The sequence below is a fragment of the Anser anser genome (genome assembly GCF_964211835.1).
Source record: "Anser anser genome assembly, chromosome: 7".
NCBI classification, from domain to species: domain Eukaryota; kingdom Metazoa; phylum Chordata; class Aves; order Anseriformes; family Anatidae; genus Anser; species Anser anser.
The window spans coordinates 23,610,480-23,637,894 of record NC_139727.1 but is presented as its reverse complement, the minus strand read 5'-3'; the positions used below and the strand labels follow the sequence as shown (position 1 = coordinate 23,637,894).

At 42.7% G+C, this 27,415-nt stretch overlaps 1 protein-coding gene and 1 long non-coding RNA gene across 4 annotated transcripts in view; one reads left to right on the top strand and one right to left on the bottom strand.

Annotated features, from left to right (window-relative positions):
* The window catches only part of LOC310902857, a 78,799-nt gene extending 53,502 nt beyond the window's left edge, over nucleotides 1–25,297 (top strand). Inside the window, exons 3-4 of the long non-coding RNA XR_014587039.1 lie at nucleotides 6,623–6,757; nucleotides 23,899–25,297. This is a non-coding gene — a long non-coding RNA (uncharacterized lncRNA). The remainder of the gene's footprint in view (nucleotides 1–6,622; nucleotides 6,758–23,898) is intronic.
* On the bottom strand, nucleotides 1,991–16,055 carry FAS (Fas cell surface death receptor). Of its 3 annotated transcripts, XM_083844993.1 has the most exons (9): nucleotides 15,400–16,040; nucleotides 8,883–9,051; nucleotides 8,162–8,293; nucleotides 5,721–5,832; nucleotides 5,177–5,241; nucleotides 4,742–4,822; nucleotides 4,537–4,598; nucleotides 4,062–4,083; nucleotides 1,991–3,262 (listed from the first exon to the last, which is right to left on the bottom strand). In XM_083844993.1, exons 1-9 carry the CDS (start codon nucleotides 15,718–15,720, stop codon nucleotides 2,847–2,849), a joined length of 1,380 nt encoding a protein of 459 aa, XP_083701119.1. In that variant the 5' UTR covers nucleotides 15,721–16,040; the 3' UTR covers nucleotides 1,991–2,846. The 3 variants fall into 3 exon arrangements, with proteins under 3 accessions (XP_083701119.1, XP_083701120.1, XP_083701118.1); XM_083844994.1 differs by lacking the exon at nucleotides 5,177–5,241 and having other exon boundaries at nucleotides 15,400–16,055; XM_083844992.1 differs by lacking the exon at nucleotides 4,062–4,083 and having other exon boundaries at nucleotides 1,991–3,287; nucleotides 15,400–16,054.
* Nucleotides 25,298–27,415: the final 2,118 nt, after the last annotated feature.

The window sequence follows — 27,415 nt, the reverse complement described above, 5'->3', positions numbered from 1 at the left end:
CATGCGTATGCCAATGTACCTTTAATCGACATTTATGCCTTCCTAAGTGGGACACAGTGCAGGGAGCAGTCTGTCTACTAGGGGCTGTGAGAGCATGGAGCTTTCCTTCCTTCCTGTCTCGGCTGTACTTCTGCACAACCGCAGCCTAGGAAGTCAATATGGCACAGCCTATACCAGTGCTGTGCTGCTTTGCCAGAAGGCAGACATTTTATTCTGTCATGATAATTTATTATTGTGTATGTGGAGTCTGGCCAAAACACAGCAGTGAGCAGCACGCTGTCCCAGCACGTCAGATCACAAGGCACAATGCTGTGCCTTAACCAGGGTCTGTAGTTAGTCCACAGATGCCCAAGTCAGGTGCATGGATATTAAACTGTCCAGCTACAGCTGCCTGAATGTTTTCCTTTAAACAGCAGCACAGTGTGGGGATTTTGGCAGCATAGTCAGCAAATCAGTGTAATGTTAATTTGTTAGGTCACGTAGAAAATGCAGAAAGGTTGGAAGCAAGAGGCTCCAAAGCAGGTGGGAAGGTTTTTCCAAGCACTTAGCATCTACGTGGTGTTTGAGAACCGTGGAAGAGCTGTGCATCCTGAACCAGGTCATGGCTTGGCAACTGTTGTGGTTTAACCCGGCTGGCAGCTAAACACCACACAGCCGTTCGCTCACCCTCCCCCCTCCCTCTCTGGGATGGGGGAGAGAAACGGGAAAGTGAAGCCTGTGAGTTGAGATAAAGACAGTTTATTAAGACAGGAATATAATAATATAAGGAATATAAGGAATATAATAATAACAATAAAAATAATAATAGTGATAATGATAATAGTATTAACAATAATAATGTGTAAGAAAACAAGTGATGCACAATGCAATTGCTCACCACCCGCTGACCGATGCCCAGCCTATTCCCGAGCAGCCGGCCCCCCACCCCGGCCAGCCACCCCTATATATTGTTTAGCATGACGCCAGATGGTATGGAATACCCCTTTGGCCAGTTTGGGTCAGCTGTCCTGGGTCTGTCCCCTCCCAGCTCCTGCTGCACCCCCAGCCTGCTCGCTGGCAGGACAGAGCGAGAAGCCGAAAAGTCCTTGGCCTGGTGTAAGCACTGCTCTGCAACAATTAAAACATCAGCATGTTATCAGCGCTCTTCTCATCCTAATCCAAAACATAGCACCCTACCAGCTACTATGAGCTACTTAACTCTGTCCTAACTGGAACCAGGACAGCAACAAAATAGGCTCAGTGGCCTTCAGACAGTCCACAGGTCTATAAAAGTCTAAAAGTTTTTGAAGCTACTAATGTAAACCCCACTTTTCATTTCAGCTTAGTACAAAACATAGAACTGTGGCTGCATTTCCAGCTGTTTTCAAGGGCCGTGTGCTGCCCTGCCAGCAGCATGACGTCTGGGAGCAGCCCTGCTGCAGCTGTGGGCACCCAGCATTGCCCTGGGGTTGATTCCCAGCACCTGCTGGCATGCCTGTCCTGCCCTTTCTACACCCTGGGGCCAGGTGGCAGCAATTGGACCTGTCCACACACCCCAGCTGACAGCACTTGCTCAGCCAGGAGCAGCTTCAGGCAGGTCTTCTTGTGTTTTGGTTGGTCCTTGGCATTTAACTGGAGATTCCGTCTTAGGGAATGGATGGAAGAGCCAAAGAAGGTTACCCCGCTAACAGGCAGATCGAGAAAAACAAAAATCAGGTCTTTCTAGGATGGTCTCCTTTTCTGCCAAAAGGTTTTGTGAGACTTTGCATGAATCAGCGTGGGGGCAGGAAAAGCCTTAACTACAAAGCAGCTCAGTGCTGCTGGTCTTTGAATTGAGAAGCCCTCTTGAGGTCTGTGATGAAAGACAGGTATGTTGTTTTGTGTTTTTTTTTTCCTTCTTCTTCCCCAGGAGAATGATCTCCCTTTCTGTGATTTACTGACTTGAATAAAATAAAACCTAAAGATGACATGTATAGGTTACCTTGTAAGAAGTAAAAGAGAAGTCATGCGCTACTTGGATTTATTTATTTATTTTAATTTATTTTAATTCATTAGATGATATTTTCATTGTACCCGTTCCTGCATTAGAAAAGATAATGTTGGCTGTTGCATGATTGGGTCTGGAGACTTTACAGCTTGTGCACGTTGCCTTCAAAAATTCATGTTCTTGTTGTGCTACTCCAGCTCCTGTTTCTGCTTTCGTCAAGGGTTTTAATGTCAAAATAGGCTTGAGGTCAGCGCAGATAATAAGGGAAATAATACTTTTACTTAATAGTGGGGGCTTTGACATAGAAAACTAATATAAACATACACACACAGGTGCTTTCACACAAGGGAGAAATCACGTTTACAACAGGGCAAAATATGATTATACATTAATACTATATTCAGAACTAATGAGGTACAAAAGGTTGAGTGTTTGTTTGTTTGTTTTCTCTCTAAGCATTCGTCCTTGTACATTGCATAAACTCTTAACGCTGGAGTTTTCACTTTAAAAAATGCAACATTCCAGAACTTTAATGTAAGAAATTCATTGATTTGCATGCAGGACCACACATTTGGGCTAAACCTTTCTGCCAATTACTACTATTTTCTTTTTGTAGCATGTCCTATAGAAGAACTCTTTGATTGCTACTTTTATTAAGTAAGCCAGAAAACTTCTCCTAGTTTTTAACAATCGAAATCAACGGGTAAGACTCTTTTAAAGGAAACATACCTCTACACAAATCGTAATTATTCCTCATTTGTATTATAACTACCTTGAAACTTTCACAGCTGCCAACAAAAATGGCATTTAAAAAGGTTTGATTGTGGTAGTATTTAAAAAACACTACTTCAGTCAGAAATAACTTTTAAACGACTCCATGCTATGTCTCTTCCAAGCCTTCAGAATAGGTTTTACTTAGCTCAGCATTATCATGATAAGACTTTCCACCTTCCTGACTGCAGGTTTTCCTTTGCTCAATATCATCATTATAAGATTGTCCCACTTCTTGATTGCTGGAAACAACTGCCTTCAGCTTTTCCTCAATTTTATCAGCTACAGCACACATTTTTAACGTTCTCAGGCTGCTTAGTAGGGTTCCATAGGCTCCTTTAATCCCATGACTTTGATACCAGGCTTGTAACAGCTTAATTTTCTGTTCAGATGTATCATTAACATTGTCCTGCAATACTTGATCAATGACAGGATCTGGTATTTGGCGATAACGGACAAACTTCTTGACTTGTGGGAGTGTCATCTCTTCCGCAATAATAGGGATGTGGCTGCTCAGGTCAACATCTAGAAGCATAAAAGGAAATGAATGCTCTTGGCACTGAAATCTTACTGTTCTTTGCTTGTTTAATCACCTATGCTTAGAGTTGATACTTTTTCTATCCAAAACAGACTAAGTTTCAGGTATTCGTGACTCTGTATGTTTTGTGTGTGATTTTTGCAATATATTTCAGGTCTGCTTTTACACATTCCTACCAAATGAAGATAATTCAAATATCCAGGGTTGTAACTGTATTGCTTTTGAGCACCTTAAAAAGAACTAAACTCCTTCTGTAACCTCTTCATCCCTCTCGATCATCCAAGCCTGGTCATGACTCCTGTACCTGTTTTGCTCAAAATAGTATTGGGAAATGTCCTGGAACGGGACAGGTTTTTTGTGATAGTAGCCTTGGAGCTTGTATTCTCTTCCTATGGAGTGTTACCACTGTGGTTTTGCCCTCGAATGTACAGTAGGATTGTGTTTTTGTGATTCTACTGCTGGCTGTAGGGCTACTCCATTATCAAAATTATCCATGGTTCTAGAAATCCAGCTTGCTGCCTCCTATTGCCTGTGCTGTATGCAGAAAAGAAATCCACCTATTGTCAATTAGTAGTTGCTTCCTATACAACAGACCTGAGGCAAAAGGTGTGCCTTAACAAGCACATTATAAGCTGGCATTTCTTTAGTAAGTGTTCAATGTTGTGCTGAGTGACAGCTTTAGGAAGTGGCAAAGTCTACACAAAAATACCCTTTTCTTTAGAGTAGGATTTACATATTTGTATTTTTTTTATTCTACTGAATTTTGAGAAATTACTTGTCTCCTACCTGTACATACGAGCGGTATAATCTGAAAAGAGAGGCAAGCAAGAAATGAGTACATAACATTTTTGTTAAATACCAACCATGTATAAACAGATGTCATAACACAGTTTTCTCCATGATTCCCCTATTCTATGAGCTAGGGAATCAGACTGGACACACTTTGACTTGGGTAAGCTTGGGGAATCACCTCACGATTGCTATTTCCTAAAAATACACATGGGGAGCAGGTACCCTAGATCAGTGGAGGTATGATGATTTGTTAGGTTTTGATCTTGGTCATGTAACTGAGCACAACAACAAACCCTGAAGAAATAATACAGAGTTTCTCTTCTCCCAAGATTCCTTATGGTGAAATTTAATGCATTGGTCTCATAGAAGAGAGGCATGCATGTGCTCAGGCAGTATCAGGGTAATTTAGATGGAACAAAGTTCCCTTGCATCAAGCTGAGTTTTATCTGATCTAAGCGATACCACTTACTATTTCAGGGAGCGTTTCACCTGGGTTCTGCTGGCAAGTAAGACTCTTACGTTTTCTCTTGCCTGAAACAGAAAAACACAAAACACTCTTAAAATCCAGGTCAGCATATTCCTCTGGACTCCAAGAATATAAAATTACATCTGAGTAAGCAGCTGAATATCTTATTCAGAGTATGTTAGGAATAAGGAGAAAGGGAATCACTTACAGAATAATAATGATAGTGCTCCAGATCCTAAGAATACTATCACAAGTATGACCACAGCTGCAATGCCCCATGGCGGCATTCCTGTTGGAACATTGGAAACGTTACATGAAAGCTAAGCCAAGAAATGCAATACAGCAATACACTAAATTTTTAACAAGATTGCATCAGATTGTAGAGGCCCTTCTGTTGACTCCTGATGGCAGAAGCTAGTGTTTTGTTAGTCTTGACTATCGTGAGTCACCCCCAGAAAGGAGTAATAGCTCCTGCATCTCTACTGTGATCAAGAGAAAAGGGCAATCGTGCTCCATAGGTCAGTACGGGGCCCAGCAGATACAGTCCCCTTAGCAGTCAGGAATCACTATGGGTCATTGTGTAAAACACTACAATTGCAATAGCCTCTCAAAATGCAGCAGATGCTAGACTCTAAAATGGTACCTTTCTCTCTGCACACAGTGTCTGAAGTTGGAGTGCATTCTCTTTCAACTGGGACATTTTCACATCTGCAGAAAAGACGAATTATTGTGGGATTTGTTTCTCTCTTTATAAAGTGTCAAGAGAGCAAATAAAAATCTCCTAATGCTTTTTGTTGGCTAAAGGTGTCATATAACAGAATGTTGGAGTGTAGAACTTAACAGGTATGAAAATAGCGTGGGGGAAAAAGCGTGGAAATGATTTTCTAGATGTAACAGTAGATCACACAAAGGCAATAGGAAAGCTTATACACTCCATTATATTATTTTGAAAATGCTATACAGAGTTGCTGGATGTAAACAGACTTTTGGCATGCCTTTGGAAAGCTTGCATGCATGCAAGTTATTTTGACTGAGTTAAGCCAGTTGAACAAGCTAAGTGCAAAGGAAAACTAGTATATTTTCTCTCAGGTTAACATTATCTTAGCCCCAGTCTTGAAACTGTCTGGAAAAAAAAGTGTGATAATATATTATCACTCTCATATTTAACAATGAAAGCATAAACTTACGTGTTACATCGCTCGCAATGTGTAGTACATGGTACAGAACTGCAAAAATAGTTCTCTGCACAGGTGCATTCTGTGTTCCGTTCTTTGGTACATGCCTTTGCAACCTGAAAACCTAAAACGAATTCTTAAAGTTTGTTAGTTTGAAAAAGTAGGCCTCTGCTCACAAGCTCTTGTCAGACCTGTGTATTTTTAGCTCTACCACAGCTGGTACTGGTGACCCTTAGTAAGTAGAACGTAGCTTTTATAAGGAACCTTGCTGTGGGAGTACTGGAAACACAAGGATGGCAGAGAGAGACCTCTGCTGGCCAATAGCTCAAAAAACTGATCACACAACAAAGTACTTGCTAGAAGGGGACTCGTTTGGCACTGCCAAACTTGTCAGCTTCTTTTTCCCGTTAAGAAGTATAAAGAAGGGACCACAAAAGATCACGTACCCCATTTCTCAGCTTTACGTCTGAGACAATTTCTTTACTCCCCCTGACAGACAGCAAGTTTTTATCTTTTCCTGAGAAGCCTCAATAGTGAGGAATTATCCCACTCCTGGCTAACGTTCCCTGCATAAGTATCAAAACGAGTGTATTAATTTTCTCCTGTCCCCAATATATATGAGAAAGAGATCTCCATTTAAGAAAAATTATTTCTGCATTAAGAATTTCTGAAAGTGGAGTTATCTACTATGAAAGCTATTTTCATCTGGTATATAGGACCAGAAGGGATTTTTTGAGTTACCACATAAAAAATAGTAATCCCATTACCTTTAACTGATTCTAATTAGTTTCTTACTAATTAACTAGGCACTGTACATAAACTGAATTGTATCGCTATAGTAATCTTCGTTACCCATCTAAAAATGCTTGTTATAGTAGCTAATTAAATATAAAGCTAATTTTATATTCCTACAGGTGACCTGAGAACAACCATACTGGAGTTAAGAGCTTTCTCTCTGCTTACCAAACTGGATTTTGGATATGAAGAACGCAGAACTATCATTCTGCAAGTCCAGCTATACTAGAACTACAGGACACCTGGTGAAATTGGTAGGAGATCAGTTTAATGGATTAAAAAAAAAAAATCTATGCTGGGTATTTATGCATTGGATAGTGAATTCCTGGAACCTGGTGTCCCCCAACAGGCAAATGCACAAAGGGCTCATAAATGGATTATAACTGACTAGGTGGAGGTGAATTTTTTTAATGTCCCATCCCATAAATATGGATGCTAGGAGACTTTGCAGGGAACAGAGCACAGAAATTAGGTTTGTGGGTGTGTTTTTTTTTCTTCTCTAAATAGTATCTCTTGCTCACCAAATACTGGGATGGGGGGGCCACTGGCCTGACCCACTAAGGCATGCCACATGCCTTATAGTTTTGTGATTTGATGCTATATCCCACAAAGCACACTGAATGTATCAAAAAACACCACTCTATCAGCTCCAGAAATTTTAGATACTATCAATTACTTGAGAGACTACAAAAGAAATTGTTGGGAATGCTCCCTTCTCTGCTTCTTACAACACCCCTTTTCTTTTAAATAGAGGATGAAGAAGAGAGAGCAAGCTTTCCTTCATTGACCCTAACCAGTCTGTATAAGGTCTCTTTTTCAAGGAGAAAAGCCTGTGTTCAAAACTGAATGTCTTTGAGGAAACAAAGCTGATTCTTGTGTACTAGTTCACATCTCCATCATAAGTTTGAAAACTATCTAGAAAGACAAATTTTTCTGAAGAACCAACGTCTTTTGTTAGATCAAGTTATGTACTTAATGAGGGCATGTGAAGACAAAAAGAGGCTTTTGGGAACACAAGACCTCTGAGAGCTTACAAACTATTGGCATCCTCAGGGCTGATAAAGAAAATAAGGTGTGGAATCCTGTCTTTTCTTTTTTTCCAACTGCATTATCAGCGAACTTACTGAGAGATGCTACTTGTCATGCTGGCCACAAGTAGGCTACTACATACCAAATAAATGCGTTATCTGTAGGGTCCTTCATTATAACTCCTAAAATATTACAGTGCTTGTGAGATAATCTGACAGGAACATATCATAATCCAAAGTTGAGGCTGGTGAAGAAGCATTAACTACTGTAAGTCCAACTAGCAACATCAGAGCATCTTGGAACAGGTGGGTTATCTGCCTCTGTGCAAAGTAAAGAAAGGCACCGTAGAGGCAAATGTGGAAAGAGGTGGGATGTTACTTTCCAAACGCTTCCTAGCTGAGCAAAGGCAGATATAAGGAGAAATAATAGACCAACATAGCTTGTTCTTCATCCTTTTTTGTACTTACCAAAAGAAACTAGAGGATAAACTTATGACTTTGTCATAAAGTCCTCCATGTCCTACTACTAAAACAATTTAATCTGCATGCTACCCATTGCTTGGGGATTATGGAGACTTTTCAGTTCAATCTTGTCTTAAATAAGACTCACTGCTATTTCTATAGACGTACCAAACTCGCTGTCACAGGAAGCACATCTCTTACACTTGGACTCATTGTTGACATGATCCATGTACTCTCCAGGTTTACATGATTCACAGTGTTCTCCAGTGTTTGTTGGGCACTCAGTATTTTTAACATGACCTGTAGAGACAGAGAAACAATAATAAGATTTATACCTTTGGACAAAAGCCATCAGCTCTAAGACCTCTATCAGATCTTGGTTTTAATCCCTAATACCTTTTGATTTACAAATACGAACAGAATCCATATTCTTTATGCATACATATGTGTTCTTCAAGACGTTAGTATACATCAAATTCTGATTATCCTTCCCTCTTCCTCCAGTTTATTACTGAAGGAGAACACACCAAACAAAACTGAACATGTAAAACTCTAAAACCCATGAAGCCATGGATTATCTCGTTGGCAAAACCCTGTGTTTGCACTTATAAAAACTTTTTGAAAGCTGTATAAGTAATATAGGATTTTTTTTTCTCTCTCATGAGCATGTAATGTGTGAACTGCTATCTGTGTTGAGAAGTTTCTGGTGCACTGAGCTCACGAAATACTTTTGAAGTGTGTGATGTCCTGTAATAGAAAAAGATATGGTTGGACAGAAGCACTGCAACCAGAAAGCCACAGCATGCCATGTAGCTATCTCAGCAAAAAGCAGTTGTGCATGTTGTGGTTTCCACTTTTAAAGACTGTCTTGAAAAGCCATTATACTCACCAGGTTTGCACTTCTTGCAACACTGACCATTTAAATTGAACTCATCCTCAGTACATTTAATTTCCCTCTTAGCAATGATCCCCTTTCTTGTAATAGATCTATTGTATACTACATGTATGGGATGTTCAGTATCATTTTTACACTCTGCTTCAGTAATTAAGACAGCCACCTAGGAGAGAAGAACATCAAATTATACAAGCAATTGTCAAGGACTGTAGGTGCGTGTCACTACTAGCACAGAGCTACATCAGCATTGTAATTCCATTACTAAAAATATTCATATTCACCCCCTTACTGAAGTTCTCGTTCTCACTTTGTTTTCCAACTCAATTATTTTTCTCCTTAGCAGATGATGCCTATATAGTCCTAAAAGAATATAATTTGTCCTCCAAACTAATTTACGCTCCTGTTCCATTTCTTTGAATGCATTCTCAAGTTAAATTGTATAATGCTTTTTTTCTCCTATTTTACTAGTCAATAGTAACTTTACTTGCCATCACTGTCCTCTCTCTTCATAATAAAGTATTGTGGACCAGAGAGAGGCTAAACCATTCCTTTTTCTCTTCTGGGTGTAAAGAGGGAAAGAGAGAAGCATGGATCTACCATGATTTACCTTACTCTTCACAATAGTTTGTGGGAAATTCTGTAGGTGACTTGCATGCACTAAGTATGACATATCTCCTGTCTATACAGTGGAGCTATGTAATGAACTGACAGCTCATTGGCTGGAGAACTAGGTTCCATCCCAGAAATACTATTATGCAGGAGAGTTAAATGAGAGCTTGCCTTTAGTTAGCCCAGTTTCTGCTGATATTATGGACTGATTTGAACATTTTGACCTTTTTATTTTACTTTTCTGATACTATCTGTGTGGAGTGGCAACAGAAAAAAAAATAAGACAGTCCTTGCCTTGAAGAGTTCACAGTCTTAACTGCAAACTTAAGCTCTACATTCGCTGTTCTTGCTCCTCCTTTAATTACAGAATACTGTTTCCTAATTCACAAAAGACATAAAAATATAAATTATGAGGGGAAGGGGAAAAATGATGCCTGGAAACAAATGGACCAGTGCTATTGTCTTTGGCAAAATGAAAGAACAGGCCAGTTGTAAAGGAGAGGGACAGAGAGTCCCTGTTTTCAGAAAGGGATTAGAGGGTAATGAGACACAATAAAATGTGTAGTCCTCATACCCCTAGCACAGTGGATGGGCTACAGAAGTAATGCTAATCGCATATTTGCTTGCATTTTAAATCAGTATGTAAAATACCTTGACTCGAATAATTGATGATATGAAAGAGGTTAATTCTGAATGGTTACCTTTTAGCACTTTGGAGTTGCAGTTTAATACAAACTTGACTGTGTCTATTAATGCTGGCAGCAAAGGATATGCTATATACATATTCAAGCAACTTTCTCCTAGTTTGAAAACTGGTTATTTTTCCTGTTAGACTTTTATTTACTTATTTTCCCTGACAGAGGGTGATATTTAATGGTTGGCTCATTCAGTCTTCATGAAGTTGTGTGAAACTGCTTGGATGCCCACCGTAACTTTAGCTAGATGTAGACAACTCTTGTAACTATCGGAACTTACTGAAAAAGAGAGGGTTGGATTTCCAACTGCACACCACCTCTGGGAGCCAGGCCAGGAGGGCAGCCCTGCGGGGCAGCCGCCATCCTGCCTTGCTCGGCTTTCCCTGGATGAGGGTGAAGCTCCTCACCTGTGGGTGAAGCCCCTCGCCTCTGCTCCTCCGCCACATGTAGGGATGGGCTAAGGGAGGGGAGGGGATGGTTGCACTGTCTCTCGAGCCAAACCAGGAGCATCGTGACACCCCAGCTGGAGTGAGGGTCTGGAAATGGGGTGGAGAGGCCAGGGCCAGTGGCTCTGGCAACCCCGAGGCAGCCGTCGCAGCCCCAGGAAGCCCGATGGTGCCAGGCTTTCAGACCCATGTGCAGGTGCGTGGCCGGGGCACGTGGAGGGCAGATGCGAGCGGCGCTCACAGCATGAGGAAGTCGGTGGGGAAGTGACTGCTCGGTCTCTCCCCTCTGATGGACTAACTGTGACTCAGTGGGGACAAGTGGCACAGCACCGACCTGCTCCCAAGCACGCAGCCAGCGCTCGGAGGTGCCTGCCCGCTTCTTGCCACCCTTTACCCTGCCGCGGCACTAGGCTGGCTCCCTCCTCCTCATCTGCCCTCGTCCGGCACCTGGCCAAGCTCTGTGCCCGCTGGGGAGCTGCACACCCTGCTCTGGCACACGTGTCTACCATGTCAGAGCTGTGAAGCAGCACTTGTGGCTTTTGGGGAGTAAAGAGAAGACGTGGGGCTACGCTAGTGTAAAGAAAATGTACAGAGAATCGTGTAGGAAAGAGGATAAAATGAAAGAAAAAAAAACTTTCTAAATGACTACTATGAATAAAACTTAGTACAATTGCTTCTAGGGTCTACTCAACCACTGCAAAGGCGGCGCGTGCATGGACAATCTTCCCTCAAGCAAAACTCAAGCTTACACAAATAAGCTAGGCTGATAGAGTTGGGAGGGAAGCAGTGTGGTTGTGGTGGTTGTTTTTTTGTGTTTTTTTTTTTTTTTTTTTTTGGATGGAAGCCCTCCACTGTCACTTGTAGAGGTGAACTTCCTGGTATGTTTAAAAGAAGTGGGGAACACTTCTCAGAAATTGACTTTTAAGCAGCCCCGAAAGCCTACGTAGCTTCTGCTTGTAGAGTCTCCCTGCAGTGCCTTCTTATATAAGGAATAATGAGAAAACCTTTGGAGATGTTAGCTTTCAAAGTAACACCCTAATTTTAAATTTTTTTTCTCCTCCTGTATTTGCACCCTCTTAAAATCATTCCATTTGCTACATAAAAGTGTTGGTCTGCCCTTTCTTATAGAAAAAAAAAAGTCAGTAGTCATTTAGCTTCCGGAGCATACTTTAACTCCTCTCCTCGTTGTCGCTGCGCAGCAAGTGCTACTAGCAGAACGCATTGCAGGGGTTTTCAGAGGCAGGGGTGATAGGTACTTTTTTATGATGTGTATATTCAAATGGAGGCTGTGCGTTTTCAGTCCAAAATGACTCACAGAGGGTCTGTTCTACCTTTCTCATAGTAAACTAAAAACAGTTGTCATATCTAAAGATGGAGTGAACTGAGCAGTCCATAGGAGTAGAAGCAATCAGGGATATCTAACCTTAGCAGAATCCATAAGAATTATCACATGGGCACAAATTTTTTGGTTTCACTCCTTTTTCATTGCTTTTCAAGTGTCTAAGCATTTGAGACCTTTCTATCTTTTCCCTCCTCTGCTTTCCTTCACTCTTACAGTGTCCTTCAAATGCTTTCAGCAACAGGCATCTGCTAAGGAGATGTAGAAAACCTGTCTTCATCTGTGTTCCCAGGGCAGCGACAAGAGGTTTATTTTCCTGAAAGTCGTGATTTTGGGACTCCCTGTCCTCAGATTCTTTCTGCATCCGAGTGTTCTTCATAATGAGTCAAAGTCCTTGGATGCAAAACTTTCAGCAGACCCACCTCATAGGGCTGAAATATCACTTTGGAAGCGTGTGAATATGTTATTTGCATACAGGCCTTTTGCAAGCTTTACATTTCACCCTCTAAGTAAAAAATTGTCTCTTTCTCCTGTTATCTCTATAATACATTTGACCTTTGTCAGCTGCTTCTCCTATTTCTAAACCATAAACACCTACAGATGAGAAGGGCAATGCCTTCAGCACTTGGTGGCCTTTTTTTTCCTTCAACATTTATTATATGGGGTAACGTGCACGAGTTCATCGGGGCTTTCTAAGTGGTTAAAAAAAAAAAACACAGGTGGGGGTGGGAGGATTTTTCTTGCTTTTTTGAATAATGGGAGCGAAGAAAAACTTGTTTTCTAATTTTTGATTTGCTTCTGGTATTTTTTTGACAAATGGTTGCTAGAGTTAGTGCAATTTTAATACAGTTTTCCATGTAATTAGTCTCCCTTGTGCTAACCCATTTCAGGATGGCTTTGTCAGAGAAATGAATTCTACACTGCTCGTTAAGAGGATTCTCTGCTTAGTTCTTTTAGTATGACATTAATTTCCGTTTCCACTATCTTTAGGATCAATTTTTCCCCATCTATTTTTTCCCCCCATGAAGGCAGGAGGTGGTAATTAGCACCAAAACAGCCATTGAAAACAGTATGTCTTTACATTCTAAAATCTTTTATGAGAAGGACTAAGAGTGCAGTTCTGTTTTCTGAAGCCTAGCAATGGGAGCTGGTACTTCCCCACAGACAGAAGCATCGTAGCCTCCTGAAATTCTAAGTGAGGTTCATGCGTTCAGTGCCTGCAAGACTCATAACCCTCAGTTACTGTCATGTCTTAAAGTAGTAGTCCAAATTCAATCCATTACTATTTCACATCTCAGCTGTCTCACATGCAAATCACAGCAGTATACTGGGGGACAAGGATACTATTGGTTGGTTGTTTGGTTGTTTTAATTTTGTATTGTTTTAGGAGCACTGTGCTAATAAACACTTAATAAATACTATTGAATTAAAGAGACTTGGAACAGTATCAACAGTTCCCACCTCTATTTGACAATATTGGCTAAGGATTAGTAAGAGATGGACAGAACAGAAGGTACGAACTTTTCTCCCTTTTCCTTTTGTAACATGATATGATTTGCTTGTAGCTACTTTTTCCTTGCTTAGTGAGTTGCCTCAAATATAAAGACAGTTAACTGTGGAAACATGAGCAGACAAGCATTTTCAGAATTGGAGTGTTTATACTTTTCACTCGAGTCCTGGGTCATCCTATGACTTTATGGCTGCTTATGTGTATACATTTAAAATGTGCATTGGTCCTGTGGGAAATAAGAAATAAGGGTCGGCACAGTAAAGTAGGAGTCCTGTTTTCAAAGACACGTCTTCTAAATTTCCAGAAAACTGCCTGCTTTGTAAATAATTCTATCAGATCATTACGAAGTATTTACATAAGATTTCACTGTCTTGAGGCGGCCTGTTCCTCTACAGCATGTCTCTGAATGGTATGTGGTTTTGTGGCCCATTTTACGGGGTAAAGTTAGATGTTTTCTAGATATATAGGCCATTGCTATATTGCTCTGCAACTGCTTCTACTTTAGCGCAATATGGCGTTGCTTGCAAAATTGAGGTTTAATTCAACAATCTACTTTCATGTTCTGGATTAATCAAGTGAGCAAGTCAAATGTTGCCCAGGTTTACTGATTTTGTAAGTCGTGGAACAACACACTAATTATATACATATATATATATATTTTTTTAATAGGATGCATGTGGGAGAGCTGCAGTCTTTCCAAAGGATAGCAAAACTTGGAAAAATTGGAAAGTAGGAATAGGAATGATCTTTCTTTTCTGGGTGTAGGTAAGAGAAGGTGTTTTTTTTCTCTTAATTTATGTTCTGAGTAGTTCTAAGATACTGAACTAGACTGACACTTGTGCCAGTTGTTTGCTGCTCCTGTACAGGGACAGATAATATACAATTCTGTCAGCAGCTGGAAATTCTTCCTTGTATTTAAGTACGCCCTGGTGCTTTGTGCAGGGGCATGGGTAGAACCTGATAAATCACTTCTTGTTTATGACCTGTTGTTGCATGACAAATCAGATGAGAAACTGAACAACTGCCCACCAGAACCTAACCTGCCGCCCCCCAAGCATCCTCTGTTCATTAGCGGTGTAACCACACCGTGACGCCTTTGGAGTAGGAATTCTAGCAAGTTCTTCTCGGAGGAAGCGAGGAGCGGGGCTGGGGGCACAACCTGTACCCCAGGCGCATGCAGGGCTCGGCTCTGCTACGGCACAGGGATCGCTGCCACGGATATGGTCCCTGCTCCCCTGCTGCTGCCCATGCCAGGGTCCCTGGCCAAGGAGCCCTGCTCCTGGAGCTCTAGAGGTCCTAGACCCTTGCTCCTCCTAGACCTTGAGGTCTAACCCACCTGTGCTGGAAGGGCCCTGTGCTGCAGCACCTCCTTACCTCCCTCGCTGGCTCTCCACAAGGGGAGCGATAAATAACAAACTTAGCCGGGTGACCCGAGCCCTGAAGCTGCCGAGTCCTCGTCCCGAGCGGGAGGAACGACCAAGGCGAGAGGAAGGCCCTGCCCCGCTGCCGGTAAACGCCCGCGCTTCACCGTGCTCAACCTCGCCTGCCTCTCCAGCCTTCCCTGGCTCGCTGCTGGCAGGGGGCCAAAGCTCAGCTGTTCGCTTGGGGCTGCCGGCCCGGCCCGGCCCGCCTCTCCTCGGGGCCGAGAGCCCGCAGCAGCCGGCCCCGGGTGGAGGGCGCCCGGCCCCGGCTGCTGCACAGCGCCCGCTGCCCTCCTCCTGCGGCTGTGGCAGCGGAGAGCCTGAACTCGAGGGTCTGTAAAGTTAAAAGCAAACAAAACAACCGCACGCAACACCAGACCCAAGCAAATCGCCTCAATTTCCGAGAAAAGAAGTTTCCTCGCCGCGGGCCGTCCCGCAGCGCCCCGCGCCCCGTCCCCAGCCGCCCGCCCCGCTGCCCGGCGGGCACTTACGAAGAGCAGGGTGAGGAGTCCCCGGGCCATGCCCCAGCGCTGTCCCGCAGCCTCCCGCGAAGCGAAAGCAGCGCGGCTCCTCCCGGGCTCCTCCCATGTTGGTAAACACGAAGCGGGCCCGCCCCGGCCCGGCGCCGGGGTGCTGAGGGGCCTGGCGGAGGCGGGCGCCGTCCTTGTCCCGCCGGGGGAGGCAGCCAGGCGCGGGGCTCGGCGCTGTGAGGGGCCCCGAGGCAGCCCCCGTCTGTCGGCCCCCCACCGAGGGCACTCTCTCTGTGCGGGAGAGGCTGGGTCTGGGGCAGGGAATCCTCGATCCGCAGGCATTTGGAGCAGGCTGAGCTCATCAAAAGGGTTGCTGCGGCTTCGTAGCTAGTTTCAGCCACTTTGTTTTCTGCAAACTTCTAGGGGTTTGAAGTGCCAGTAGGTTGGTGGCCTCGTCAGTAGTGATAGGAGTAACACGACACTATCAGTTATTGACGCGTTTCTTGATATTTCACGTGATGCCATGGCCCCGGGAAGACCATGGTTGTAACTGAGCTGGCGCTTTCGTTTTAAGCACCCTTTCTCAGTAGTTTGTGAATCACCTCTTTGGATTTTCTGCTGGCGTGGCTCCTACCGGCAGATAAACTCCATACTTGCAGATAAACTGAGTTCATATATCATCAAAAAATAGTGGCTGTTTTAAATATTTCAGGCTTTTTGACCACTTCCGCATAAAACTAGGAGGTGACACCGTGGTGACGCAGTGTTGGAGATGGTGCCTTTGGGGTATCCTGTAGCAACCAACTCTTTTCCTTCCCATGTGGCAGTATGGAACGTGATGGAGAGAACACCCAACACAATTACACCCCCCCCAGGAGGTGTAATTGAGTGCATGGGTGTATCTGTTTTGTCGTGGAGTATTTTTGTCTTGGTAGGTAGCTGTGAGACAAGTTTGAAAAGCCACCAGATTCTCGTGAAAACAACAATGTCTGCATGTGATTTGCAGTCATACCTCGTGGATGGTAACTGCAGAAGTTTGGGTTTTTGATGAAGTCATAGATATAAACTATGAGAGCAATTTTTTGTTTAATTATTCCGAGGCGATATTGTTGGGCACTGCAGAGTTGTGCTTTCATCTTTTGCACTCATCTTTGGGTTGTGGCAGCATTTTTGGCTGGTAGAAGCGACAGCTTTGACTGTTTTCTTTATTCTCTCATCATCTGAAGTTTGATTCATGTGTCAGTTAAGCTCTTAGTGAGAATGGGAGATGTTGCATTATTTTTCTTACCAGTAGATGTCCTTGAACCTTTCCTAATATGCAAAGAGGGATTACCACACAGAAAGATCGAATTCCAGGACTAGTTAACATGTATCAAGCTGACTTTTTAGTTTCTTTGCAGTTCTGCCTTTGAAAATGACAGGTTTTGGAACTAAGGTGAAGTTGTTGACCTAATCACTGTGCTGTTTTGATTTATGTGTGAGGTTTTGCTGTTGTTCTGTGTCCACCTATGTGCACTGATCATAGCAAATTCTGTTAAAAATAGCTGCAGAAATGCCTAAGGAATACGTCTGGACATGTAACTGCAGTGTTCTGACTTTGAGAGTCACTAGACATTATATTTTAGCCTTAATTGGCATCAAACTGTTTTTTCCTTGCCCAGAAGCTTGCTTGCACCTAGAAAAACTAACTCCATTAGGATATTATGACATTGTAAACTGCTGTATTTTGAGAAGGCTGACTTAACTAGTCTCTCCAGGTGATAAAAATTTGTCAAGGTAAAATAAAACATGATCAAGGAACCAGGGGCCTGTGCATTGTATTGGTCTGACTTCCAGGAGTTGGACTCGATGATCCTTATGGGTCCCTTCCAGCTTGGGATATTCTATGACTTCAAAATGTTGAATCCACTTTTACATTCTAGAGGGAAAATAATAGAGGAAAAAAGGCATAAGAGCTAACTTGATTTCTACCACTTTTTTGTTGTTGTTAAATTATTACAGATTTTTTAAAATTAAAATTACTGATTTCTTTTTTTAATAATTGGTTTAGGTTTGTTTTTGCATGTTGGTGATTATTTAGCAATTCTTTTGTGCTAAGATTGGGCAATTTAGATTAATGTAATGTAATTTAACTGAAGTGGTTCCATGAAACATAAATTCTCCTTTGACCTATAGTACATGTTAGAAGATTACTGTTGCACAGAAGACTGGGGTACATTAACACACTAAATGTAGGAGTTGTTGAAATTGAGAAGGGTTATGAACTCCTCAATACAATTGTCCTCATGCTAACTTTGCATTTTCTTGTCTTGTGTGTATTGACTTATTCCCCTGTCTTTCAGTAGACAGTAATTTTGCCTTGAAATGTAATTTAGGGGAGAAAACTGTTGTATTTGGTCAACTTGGTTTGGCTGAAAAGGGAGGAAAATAGGAGAGAATACAGAACATACATTTCGGAGATATTAAAATGAAACATTTTGTTAAGTGATTCATGTTTTCTAAGTAACCTGAATTTTAAAGGTGGGGTAGGGTGGGGATTTAATTAAAAAAATAATTAATAATCAGACCCAAAGTAGAGTAATTCTGTTTCACATTCTAACTCTGTTTTGTTTTGCTTTTCTGTTCTGCCTCTTTCCTCCCTCGTGTATGTTCAGAACAACCTGATTTGACTTTTGGTTTAAGGGCAAGATAGAGGCAAGATAGAGCATTGTGAGTGGGTTACTCAATCAGCATTCTCCTTTTTTTTATTGGTTCAAAACCCTTTTGGTTCCATGATTCTTGTCACAAACATTGGATGATCTTTCTGCTAAAAGATCTGAGTGGAATCAGTCCTTAAATTATCAGCTCTTATTGAGTCCAATTTTATGGTGGAATGCTTTGCCCTTAGTTGTCCAGACTTAACAGAATGGTTGAGGTTGGAAGGGACCTCCAGAGTTCCTCTAGCCCAACCCCCCTGCTCAAGCAGGGTCACCTAGAGCATGTTACACAGGATGGCATCTAAGTGGGTTTTGAATATCTCCAAAGGAGACTCCCTAGCCTCTCTGGGCAGCCTGTTCCAGTGCTCTGTCACCCGAACCATAAAGAAGTTCTTCCTCATATGATGATGAAACCTCCTGTGGTTCAATTTATACCCATTACCCCTTGTCCTATCACTGGCCACCACTGAGAAGAGTTCAGCCCCATCCACTTTACATTGTCCCCTCAGGTATTTATAGAGGTTGATAAGATCCCCTCTCAACCTCCCCTTCCCTAGGCTAAACAGGCCCAGCTCACTTAATCTTTCCTCATAGGACAGATGCCCTAATCCCTTAATCATCTCCGTGGCCCTGTGCTGGACCCTCTCTAGAAGTTCCGTGTCCCTCTTGTACTGGGGAGCCCAGGACCGCACACAATGCTCCAGGTGTGGCCTCTCCAGTGCTGAGCAGAGGGGAGGATCACCTCTCTCTTCAGATCTCCTCTGAAACATTGAAATGGTGACCTTGCTCCAGCCACCAGCTGCGTGCTTGGTTCTGTGGTTTTGTGGACCAGAGATGCTCTGTAATGACTGTAGCTATTGGCTGTGTTGTTGCAGTGTGACACAGCCTGCTTCTAAAGATTCAGTGTCACTCTTGGCCCGTTCTGAGGTGCTACTTATAATCGCTGGGGTTAGTGATGTAGTGAAAGCATCTTGGTCGGATGATGTGGTAGCGAAGCCCTGTATTGGCCCAACGCGGAGAGGAAGCTGATGCAGCAGCGTAGAAGTGGGAAAGTGGTGTTTACAAACACTGCTTCTTCCCGTGCCGGCCTGCAAGGCTGCTGCTGGGTGGTGTTACTCAAAACGAATCAGGGAGTTCTGGCACATGGTGTGCAAATTGTAATTGGATAATCGGGCCTGCAGAGCCATAAATGATAATGTATATTAAAAAAGAAAAAAAAAAAAGGAGAGGGGCAAATGAAACTCCCGGAGGTGATAGAAGAGTCAGTAGTAGGACTGTTGGAGTGGAGGATGTGGATGATTGAACCCAGGTGAGATCCAGGCCTGCAGCTCTGTTTAACAAAAGATCCCTCAGTTGGAGCATTTCTGGAGCCTCTCTTTCCCTGCAGTCTCTGTGCATGTGGGGTTAATGGAACAAAACCAAGGGGAAACGGAAACTTTTTATAAGTCATTTGTTCCTCTAGCAGTTTTCCTTTGGAAGAGGGTGAATATGGAAAACTGGGAATAGTCCCTTCCTGACACTCCAGAGGAAAGCTAAAATAAATATGCATCCTTTCTCTTGCAATTCAGCTTCTTGACACAACCCTAGATCCATGCTTTTTTTTAACAGGCCCAGTTTGGTGACGTCAATGCATTCTTCACAGCTGGAAAAAAAAATCATTTTTCAAACAAACCGAGCATTTCCTTAGACTGGAAAAGCAAATTGGCTGGCTGCCTGGTGGCTCTCACAGCCAATCACCATAACCTTACCATAAATGTAGATGTATTTCTATCTTAGGGTTGATTATTCTTTATTTTAGCCGTGGGACTGTCCTGTCCCAGTCCTCTGTGTGTGTGCTCTAGTAGTGTGTGCTGAGATGCTGAAAGCTGCACAATCTAGCAAATATTTTGCACGTAACACTGGCTTACTTAAAATTTAACTTTGTGACTTGATACATTGTAAATGCATCTCTGAAATGTCTTGCAGAGCTCTGTCCAGAACTTGCAGTGCACAGCTTAGCTTCAGTGGCTTGCTGGTAGGCTTTTTTCTTTTATTTCAGGTTAGCTACTCTTGGTTGTTTTTTGAGGATGGTATTACTATAGTAAGATAATACTAATATAATTAATATAGTAAGATAATAAACTCAGTGTAAAGCAAATGCTAACAATCAAATGTGTAACAGATGAATTTTAAAAGCTCTTGCGATAATGTGTGAGGGAGGCTAGATGTTCTCCAGAGGAGAGTGAGGAACTGTTTAAACTTTTTCCCTTCAGGCACTGCTAGGGCATAACATGGCTGTTTTAGTCTGTGAGTTGCGTTAGGTTCCTGCAACTGTGAGTTAAATCCAAGGCTGAATCCCAGTAGTGAGGATGAGAGAGGAAAATCTGCAGAGAAATGTCTGAAGTTTAAAGGTAAACAGGAGCTGAAGGAAGTCTTTAGTTTTGCTTTTTAACCACTGCTCTGAAGATGGAAGTAACAAGCATACCAGATGGCTTTATTTCAGATGTTGAGTAAGTGACACCCAAACAGTCACCCTTCAGAGAAAAACATTTTCATAATATTTTTAGAGTTAACTAAAACAGAATTTAGTAAAGGTGATGGTGGGGAGGAGAAACTAAAGGAAACATTTTGAAAGATCTTAGCATACTGTAGTTGATCTGTTGAAACTGTAACTGATACTATGCCTTTTGGGATTTAGGACTACCAGTCTGCTTTGTTCTGGCATGCTCCTGTTTCTGGATGTGAGATTAGCACGCTGAGATAAAGCAATGCCTTGTGGCTGAGACTCCCAACTCTCCTGTGTTTTTGATATCGCTTAACCTTTGAAAAGCTTTTTTTTTTTCTGGGGGGGGAGGGACAGCTTTTTCCCGCCCACTAACATCTCAGATGCAATTTGGCATCCTCTGCAACATCAAACAATCTTCAGAGCAAGAACAGGATGCAGTGATCTCACTCTGAGTGTGTGTCTCCTGGCACTTCTGTGTGCTCTGTTAGCAGGGGTTGTGCTTCAGGTAGATGATCAAGAGCAAAATTTCAGTAGAGAGGTGTTGTTGTGGTAAGAGCAAGGTTTGGAGGTGGTGGGGTTGTCACTGTTCCCTGCCTTCACCCACTTCTAGCACACATCTGTGCCAACAGACCAGAGGCCTGGGTTGATCGTGCAGCTACAGGAGTGAGTCATATCTCCTCTGCTCAGCTGCACAGCCCGCTGCAGAGTCAAGCTCTTATGAGCATGAAGCAAATGAAACGAGTACGTGGTACAGACAGATTTATACTTCTGTGAGAAAGCAGTTGGTTGTTGCCTGTCGGTGGTTCTCATCAGCAATTAAATGCTGGGCTTAGAAATCTGTGTGTCTCCAGGGTTGGTCATAACAAGAAGGGGTACACTAACGTTTGCTTCTAATGAATCAGCCCGTTAAGTTCCCAGATAAGACTTTTTCAGCTGAATCATTTCTCTCACATACTTGTTTGAAGCCAAACATTTCAGAAGCGGTGTTCTTTCCACACACCGTGGTAGCTGCCTCCGTCCTGCTGTCAGCCCGTGTCTTGTGCAGGAGCGGATGGACGGGGCCTGCCAGGAGGGCAGTGAGCAGCGGGGTGGGTGTTTCTGCCCGGGGGCGGGCAGGAGAGCTGTGTCAGTGCAGGCCACAGGCCCCTCAAGCGTCTCCCCCAGGTTTAGGGTGCCCTGAACCCGCCCTGGTTGTGGCCTGCTGAGAGGAAGACGGTTCCTCAGTGCTGTGTGAGAAATGAAGAGGGACTTGTGTCCCTCTGCTGTAACAGTGTGAGGAAGTTGCCTTACCTTTTTGAGGCTGAGGCTTAGGACCGGGTGCTCAGCTCTCATTGAGTGGCTTTGACGAGCCATACATGAGATCAGTGGTAATTCTGCCGTTGTCTCGAGTGAAGCTAAGATCTCGCTGCACGTGCACAAAGCGAATGGAAAGACACATTATGCCAGTAACTGGGGACTTCCCTCCCTCGGCCGGGCAGGGCAGGGCTGGCTGCCAGCCCCTTCTCCGTCAGCCCTGCTAAGGGGCAGCCTGCTCTGCCTGGTACCTCACACTCGGGGCCGTGAGGGCCTTTTGCCATGTGGAGTTTGTTCTTTGCTCTCCCAGCTACCATCCCGTTGTTCCTGAGTGACCTGGTCCAAAACCCCACGTGTTGTTTTCTTTTCGGAGGGCCCACCTGGAAAACAGGATCTGGCAAAAAGGTCTGCAGAAGAATAACTATGAATTATTAAAATCAGGCTAATAGGAAAGGTTGGGCCCTCATGGAAATGGTAGCTTTTATGGTAAGTAGAGAAAAAGAAAACAGGTATTAAATGCTTTTTCCAAATGTGATTTTCCCTCATCCCCCTCTCCCACAGCCCGTTGTTCTGAGAAGGCCAGGCTGTTTGTAGTGTAAGTGGTGCTGAGTTTTTAATGCTGCCACTACTATACCTATATATACTATATATATTTATATATATAAATATACTGTTTATATACAATTCAGAAAGGAGAATGTGTTTGTGCTGTAGACCTGCTAATTACATAATTTTCTCTTTTTATTAAGCGATGTGTTCATGCTGTGTAATTCAGACTAACTAGAGTGCAGACGAAAGATTTATATTATGTTGAAGAGGTATGAGCATTTGACCTTGTAAGTGAATTCCCAGAGAAGGCTAAGTACAATGCCGTAAGTGACAGGCTCCAATTAGGATGCTGAGAGACACGTGTGTAGTTCTGGTATCCTCCTGTGAACACTGTCCAGGCATTTCCAAGATGTCTTGGCAACAGTGTTTTGCAGCAATGAAAGGAGTTGCTAAATCTATTCAAGAAATTACTAGTGAGGAGCTGAAAGAAAGAAATATGGGAAGGACCTAAAGGAGTGACAATATGGTAGAGACCATGATTCTGAGACAGCGGCTTAAAAAAGCTTGTCCTTTATTTAGCACTATTGCTGACTCACAGGAGGAACAGAACATGAGCCAGCAGGCTTTAGCATTTTCTGCTTGTAAGTACTTGGGATATCTGTGAAGTCCTGAAAGCCTCAGTGTAATCTGGCAGGTATCAGCCTTCCATCTATGGAATGCAGACCTGTGTGCAGCCAGAGCTGTATCTGTACCAGTGTATGCACAATATATGTGTACAGGCAGTACAGAACAGTGTCCGTCGTCTTACGCTGGTTGAGAAATGGATCAGAAAGCAGTTGAGGTCAGAGAAGATTCCAGCTGGGACCTGGGCAGAATATACCCAAGTCCTCTCAGTGTTTATCCCCCATGATGCCAGTGGTTGTCTTGCCGTTGATTCCAGTGAACAGCAACTGGCCTTGACATGGGTTGGAGTGAATGAAAACTTTGTAGAATTCTTTTTTCTTTTCTTTTTTTTTTTTTTCTTTTCCTGAAAGACAGTTATATTTGTTTCAGAAATGTGTGTCCAAGTCTGTCTTATAATCATAAAAGGAAACCAGCAAAATATTCTTTGGTCTGATAGAGAATTTGTGTAAATAGTTAAAGGTGGACATGTAACAACACATTTAGTGGGAGAGGGGAAAAAAGAACGTTTGGCTGGTAGATGCTGGCATGTTTTCAGGAAACAAATGAAATTAGTAAACAAAAATAGCATGTTATCTTGTACATTTCTGTGGTTGTCATGACTGTCTGCAAAAAAGAGGAAGAAGAACCTACCTTACGTAAATAAGATGCATCTGCAAAACAGAGGTGAAAACTTGCCTATCTCAGTCTGTTTGTGAGACTTGAGGAGAGTCCCTCTTGGAGAGAGGTTTGTAAACTGTACGTCCTAGCGCATGAACAACAGTTTTTTATAACCAGTTCCTCCTGGTTAAGTGACCAACCATCTTTGCCCGTCAGTCTTCTAGAGCACTGCGGTAGATTACAGGAGGCTCTTGCAGGCCCGAGCAGCAGCCAGGACATCTGCAGGGAGGTGTGACAGAGGCAGGCTGACGCTGCACTGTGGGCAGAGGAGAGCACGGGTGCGGTCCTGTCCTTCCTGCAACCTGCGGTGAGTTAGGCACCACTTTGCCAGGTGTGTTTGTCTGCACCTTGTTTTCATCAACCAAAGTGACACTCAGCAAAAATGCTATAGATGGGAGAGGGAATACTTCTGCACAGGTCAGAGATACTAAGATTCTTCTCAAGGCTTCATGTTACAGACAGCTTTCTGCAGGGGAGGACTTTGTTTTCTTCTAGATCTAAAATGTAGATTGTGGCTAGTAGTAAATACACTTGCACACACTTTGTTTAACTGTAATTGTTATGTTACTGATCAGATCGCAGATAAAGGTATTAAAGGTCAGAGCCAATGGTAAGAGGAGAAAGTCCCACAGAATCACACCCACTCAGCAGTGACATCCCTGCACTGGTGTGTTGTGAGACTTCACCCAGACAGTTTTCATGCTACTCTGCATATGTCAGTTCTGAATTAGCCTTAGATTCATTGTTTTGGAAAGTTAAAGGCTTTAGGAGGAACCTTTTACAACTAAGTTTATAATATTTCTTTAAAAAATGTTTGATGAGAAGTAATTTTTATAAAGCCATATTAATCAACATCTATTATATTGTCTCCTTTTTTTTTATTATTATTTGAATTCTGTGTTGGTCATTGTGACAATTTGACTTAGAGTGCTGTGTTCATCTGAGAAGTTTGTAAAAGCTACTCTTTCCAGTTACAGCTTGAAATTGTTGATGAACTGTATTTCTTCCTGTTTACTGAAATCCCCTTAAGCACTTGTAAGGGCTAATGAGAATGACTGTTAATTGCTCTGGACACAATTCAGCCAGTTCTCTAGGAATGCCTTGATGGATATGGGCTATCCAAACCCTCTGCACTTCATGTGCCTAACTTTCCTGCCTGCTCTTTTACCATCCTCCTGCAATGGAGTTGAAATAGAAAGTCCCAGACTGCCTTGCAATCCTTTGGACTCACATGGCCCTTTCCTGGTGCAGAAAATGCACACGTATTAAATATGTTTGCATTTGCTGCATTATTTTTTACAATTCTGTATAACAGCATATATTTCTGTGTAATTCCAGAAGTACAGTTCTTTTTTCATCTAGGATATTTTAAAAAGTATGTGTTTACTTTAGTCTTGCAGGTCATAGATTTCCCCTTGTAGTTTTTGTATGTTCTTTTTTTTTTTTAAATTTTTATTTTTTTGCCACTTAATGCTCATTCCTTCATTGTACTACAGTGTTTCTTATGTAAGTTTAAAAAAAAAAAAAGAGTACAGCTGTGCTCTCAGGAGTTGTTTGTTTTTCAATTGTGCTGAGTGACTGATAGAGAAGACAAATTACAGCAGGGATGTCTGCTTGTCCTGTCCAGCAGTGCCACCTAACTGTGCTGAGTGTGCCCAGCCCGGGAGCCAGGAGAAAGGGGCTGGAAGCTGTGGCTGGCCCATCTGGAGAGGTATGTACCCACTTGGTAAAATTAGGGTTGAGAGGCACTCCACAGTTAGTCGTCATCCAGAGCCTACATGCACAGAAGCTGTGCACTGGTCAGAAAAAGTGAAATTCTGACAACTACAGAAAATTGTTAAATTCAGGAGTGGATGAAATTGCCCTCTATAGGTCCTTTTCCTTGGCGTTTGCTGGAGGGTCAGCTTGACCAGCTGATACAGGCACTGAAGCTTGTGAAACTGTGATATGACTAGGTGTGCAATGAGTAAGTAATAGCCTCATGAAACCTGCGTCCAGCATATGTCTTTGATGGGAACTAGCTGGTTTCTCGTAATGTGCAAGCTCATCTTGAAACTTTTCTAATTTTGGCAAGATAATTATGGAGCTTCTCTTCAACACTGCCCTTTCCAAAAGTGTGGTGGGGACTTGGTCTCCTTATTGCTGCCAGTGTGGGAATACATTGATTAGGAAGCTCGGAAGTCATTGTGAAAGGAAGAGTGGAGGAAGAACCCCTGTCTTCTGCCAGCCCCCATACACACGCTCTTCAGGTTTGTGTTCCTTATAGTGGTTGTTTTTCACAGTAACAGAGAAAGAAAATTTCCTTTGCATTTGGACAAATTTAGATAGCATATTACCAGAGTGGTTCTGGTTAACAGTCTGGGGGAATCCATTCTCTCATAGCTCTTAGGAAACTTGCCAGCATAACATTATCATGTAGCCTCGTATACAATGTCAGTTAGAGCAGATAACTCTTCATGAACTGTGAACTAGCTACTGAGCAGCTGCTGCCTTAACATGCAGCAGGGCCAAGCTCAGCCTTGGCTAGTAGCCTGAGTACTTATCCAGGATCTCTGGTGGATTTGCAGCTCTTGGTATAAAGACTGTTGCTTGGACTGTGCTTCTGATATATTTGATGTTTTCTTTCTAATATGAGGCATGTCCACACCAGCTGGAGTGTGAGCTATGGATGGTGACTTGCAGATGAAATGTAGAGCTTATTTCCACGGAAAATCATGGAGGACTATGTGTTTAAATTAGTCAAATTTATGGAGAAAAATAGTCTGCATCTATTACACATGAAGATATAGGTACAAACTCCTGTCTCAAGACATTCTTATGCTGCGCATAAGCAGGCTGGAAGGGTAAAGAAGAAAATCATTGCTGTAGAAATCCCCTTTCTATCCTAAGCTTCTGCTATCAGGAAATCTCAGAGACAGGATACTGGGCTAGATGGATATCAGCCCGATCCAGCAGGGCTTATTCTTATGTTCTATTTATTTATCAAAGAAGGTGGAGGAGGGAACCATTAGCTCATTTTTACTTTGAGTATGTTCCTTTGATTTTGAATGAGGGGAAACTTTACCTAACATTATCCCAGAGAAAGATGCCTTGTTAAGAGGATGAATGAAGGTTGTGAATTAAAATGCTTCATCACCCCACCCAGAAGGCAAACAGTGTATTCTTTGGCTCTTGAACAGCACTGGCAAAACTATTTTCCAAACTTTGCAGGTTGAAAACTCCTGCATTTGAGTAGCTGTCTTGAGAATGATTAGAGACATTTTGTCTTAAGACGATAGAGCCTGGCAATGATAGAGCAAGCTAGTCTATACGTCTGACAGCTTATGGTTGATCTGACACTTTACAGATGCACACTGCATGACAGCCGCAATGAATCAGGTTATTTGAAGGACTTTCTGCTCCCTAAAGCTTATTTATTCCTGCCTTTCTCAAAAGGGCAGGGGGAGGGAGAGAAGTGTAAAGCCTATCAATGAAGTAGAGGAGAGGGCCTGAAGCCAGACAAACCAAAACATTTAGAGATTCTGCTAATGCTGAGAAGATGAAAGGAATCGCCAAATAAAAGGGAGCCAGAGACATATTTAGCAGAGCCTCATTCCTAAGCAGCCAATTAGATCTAAGCAGGAAGGTCTCCATGCACATCTGAGAAGTTGTTTTCCCTTATAAAGTAATGGCT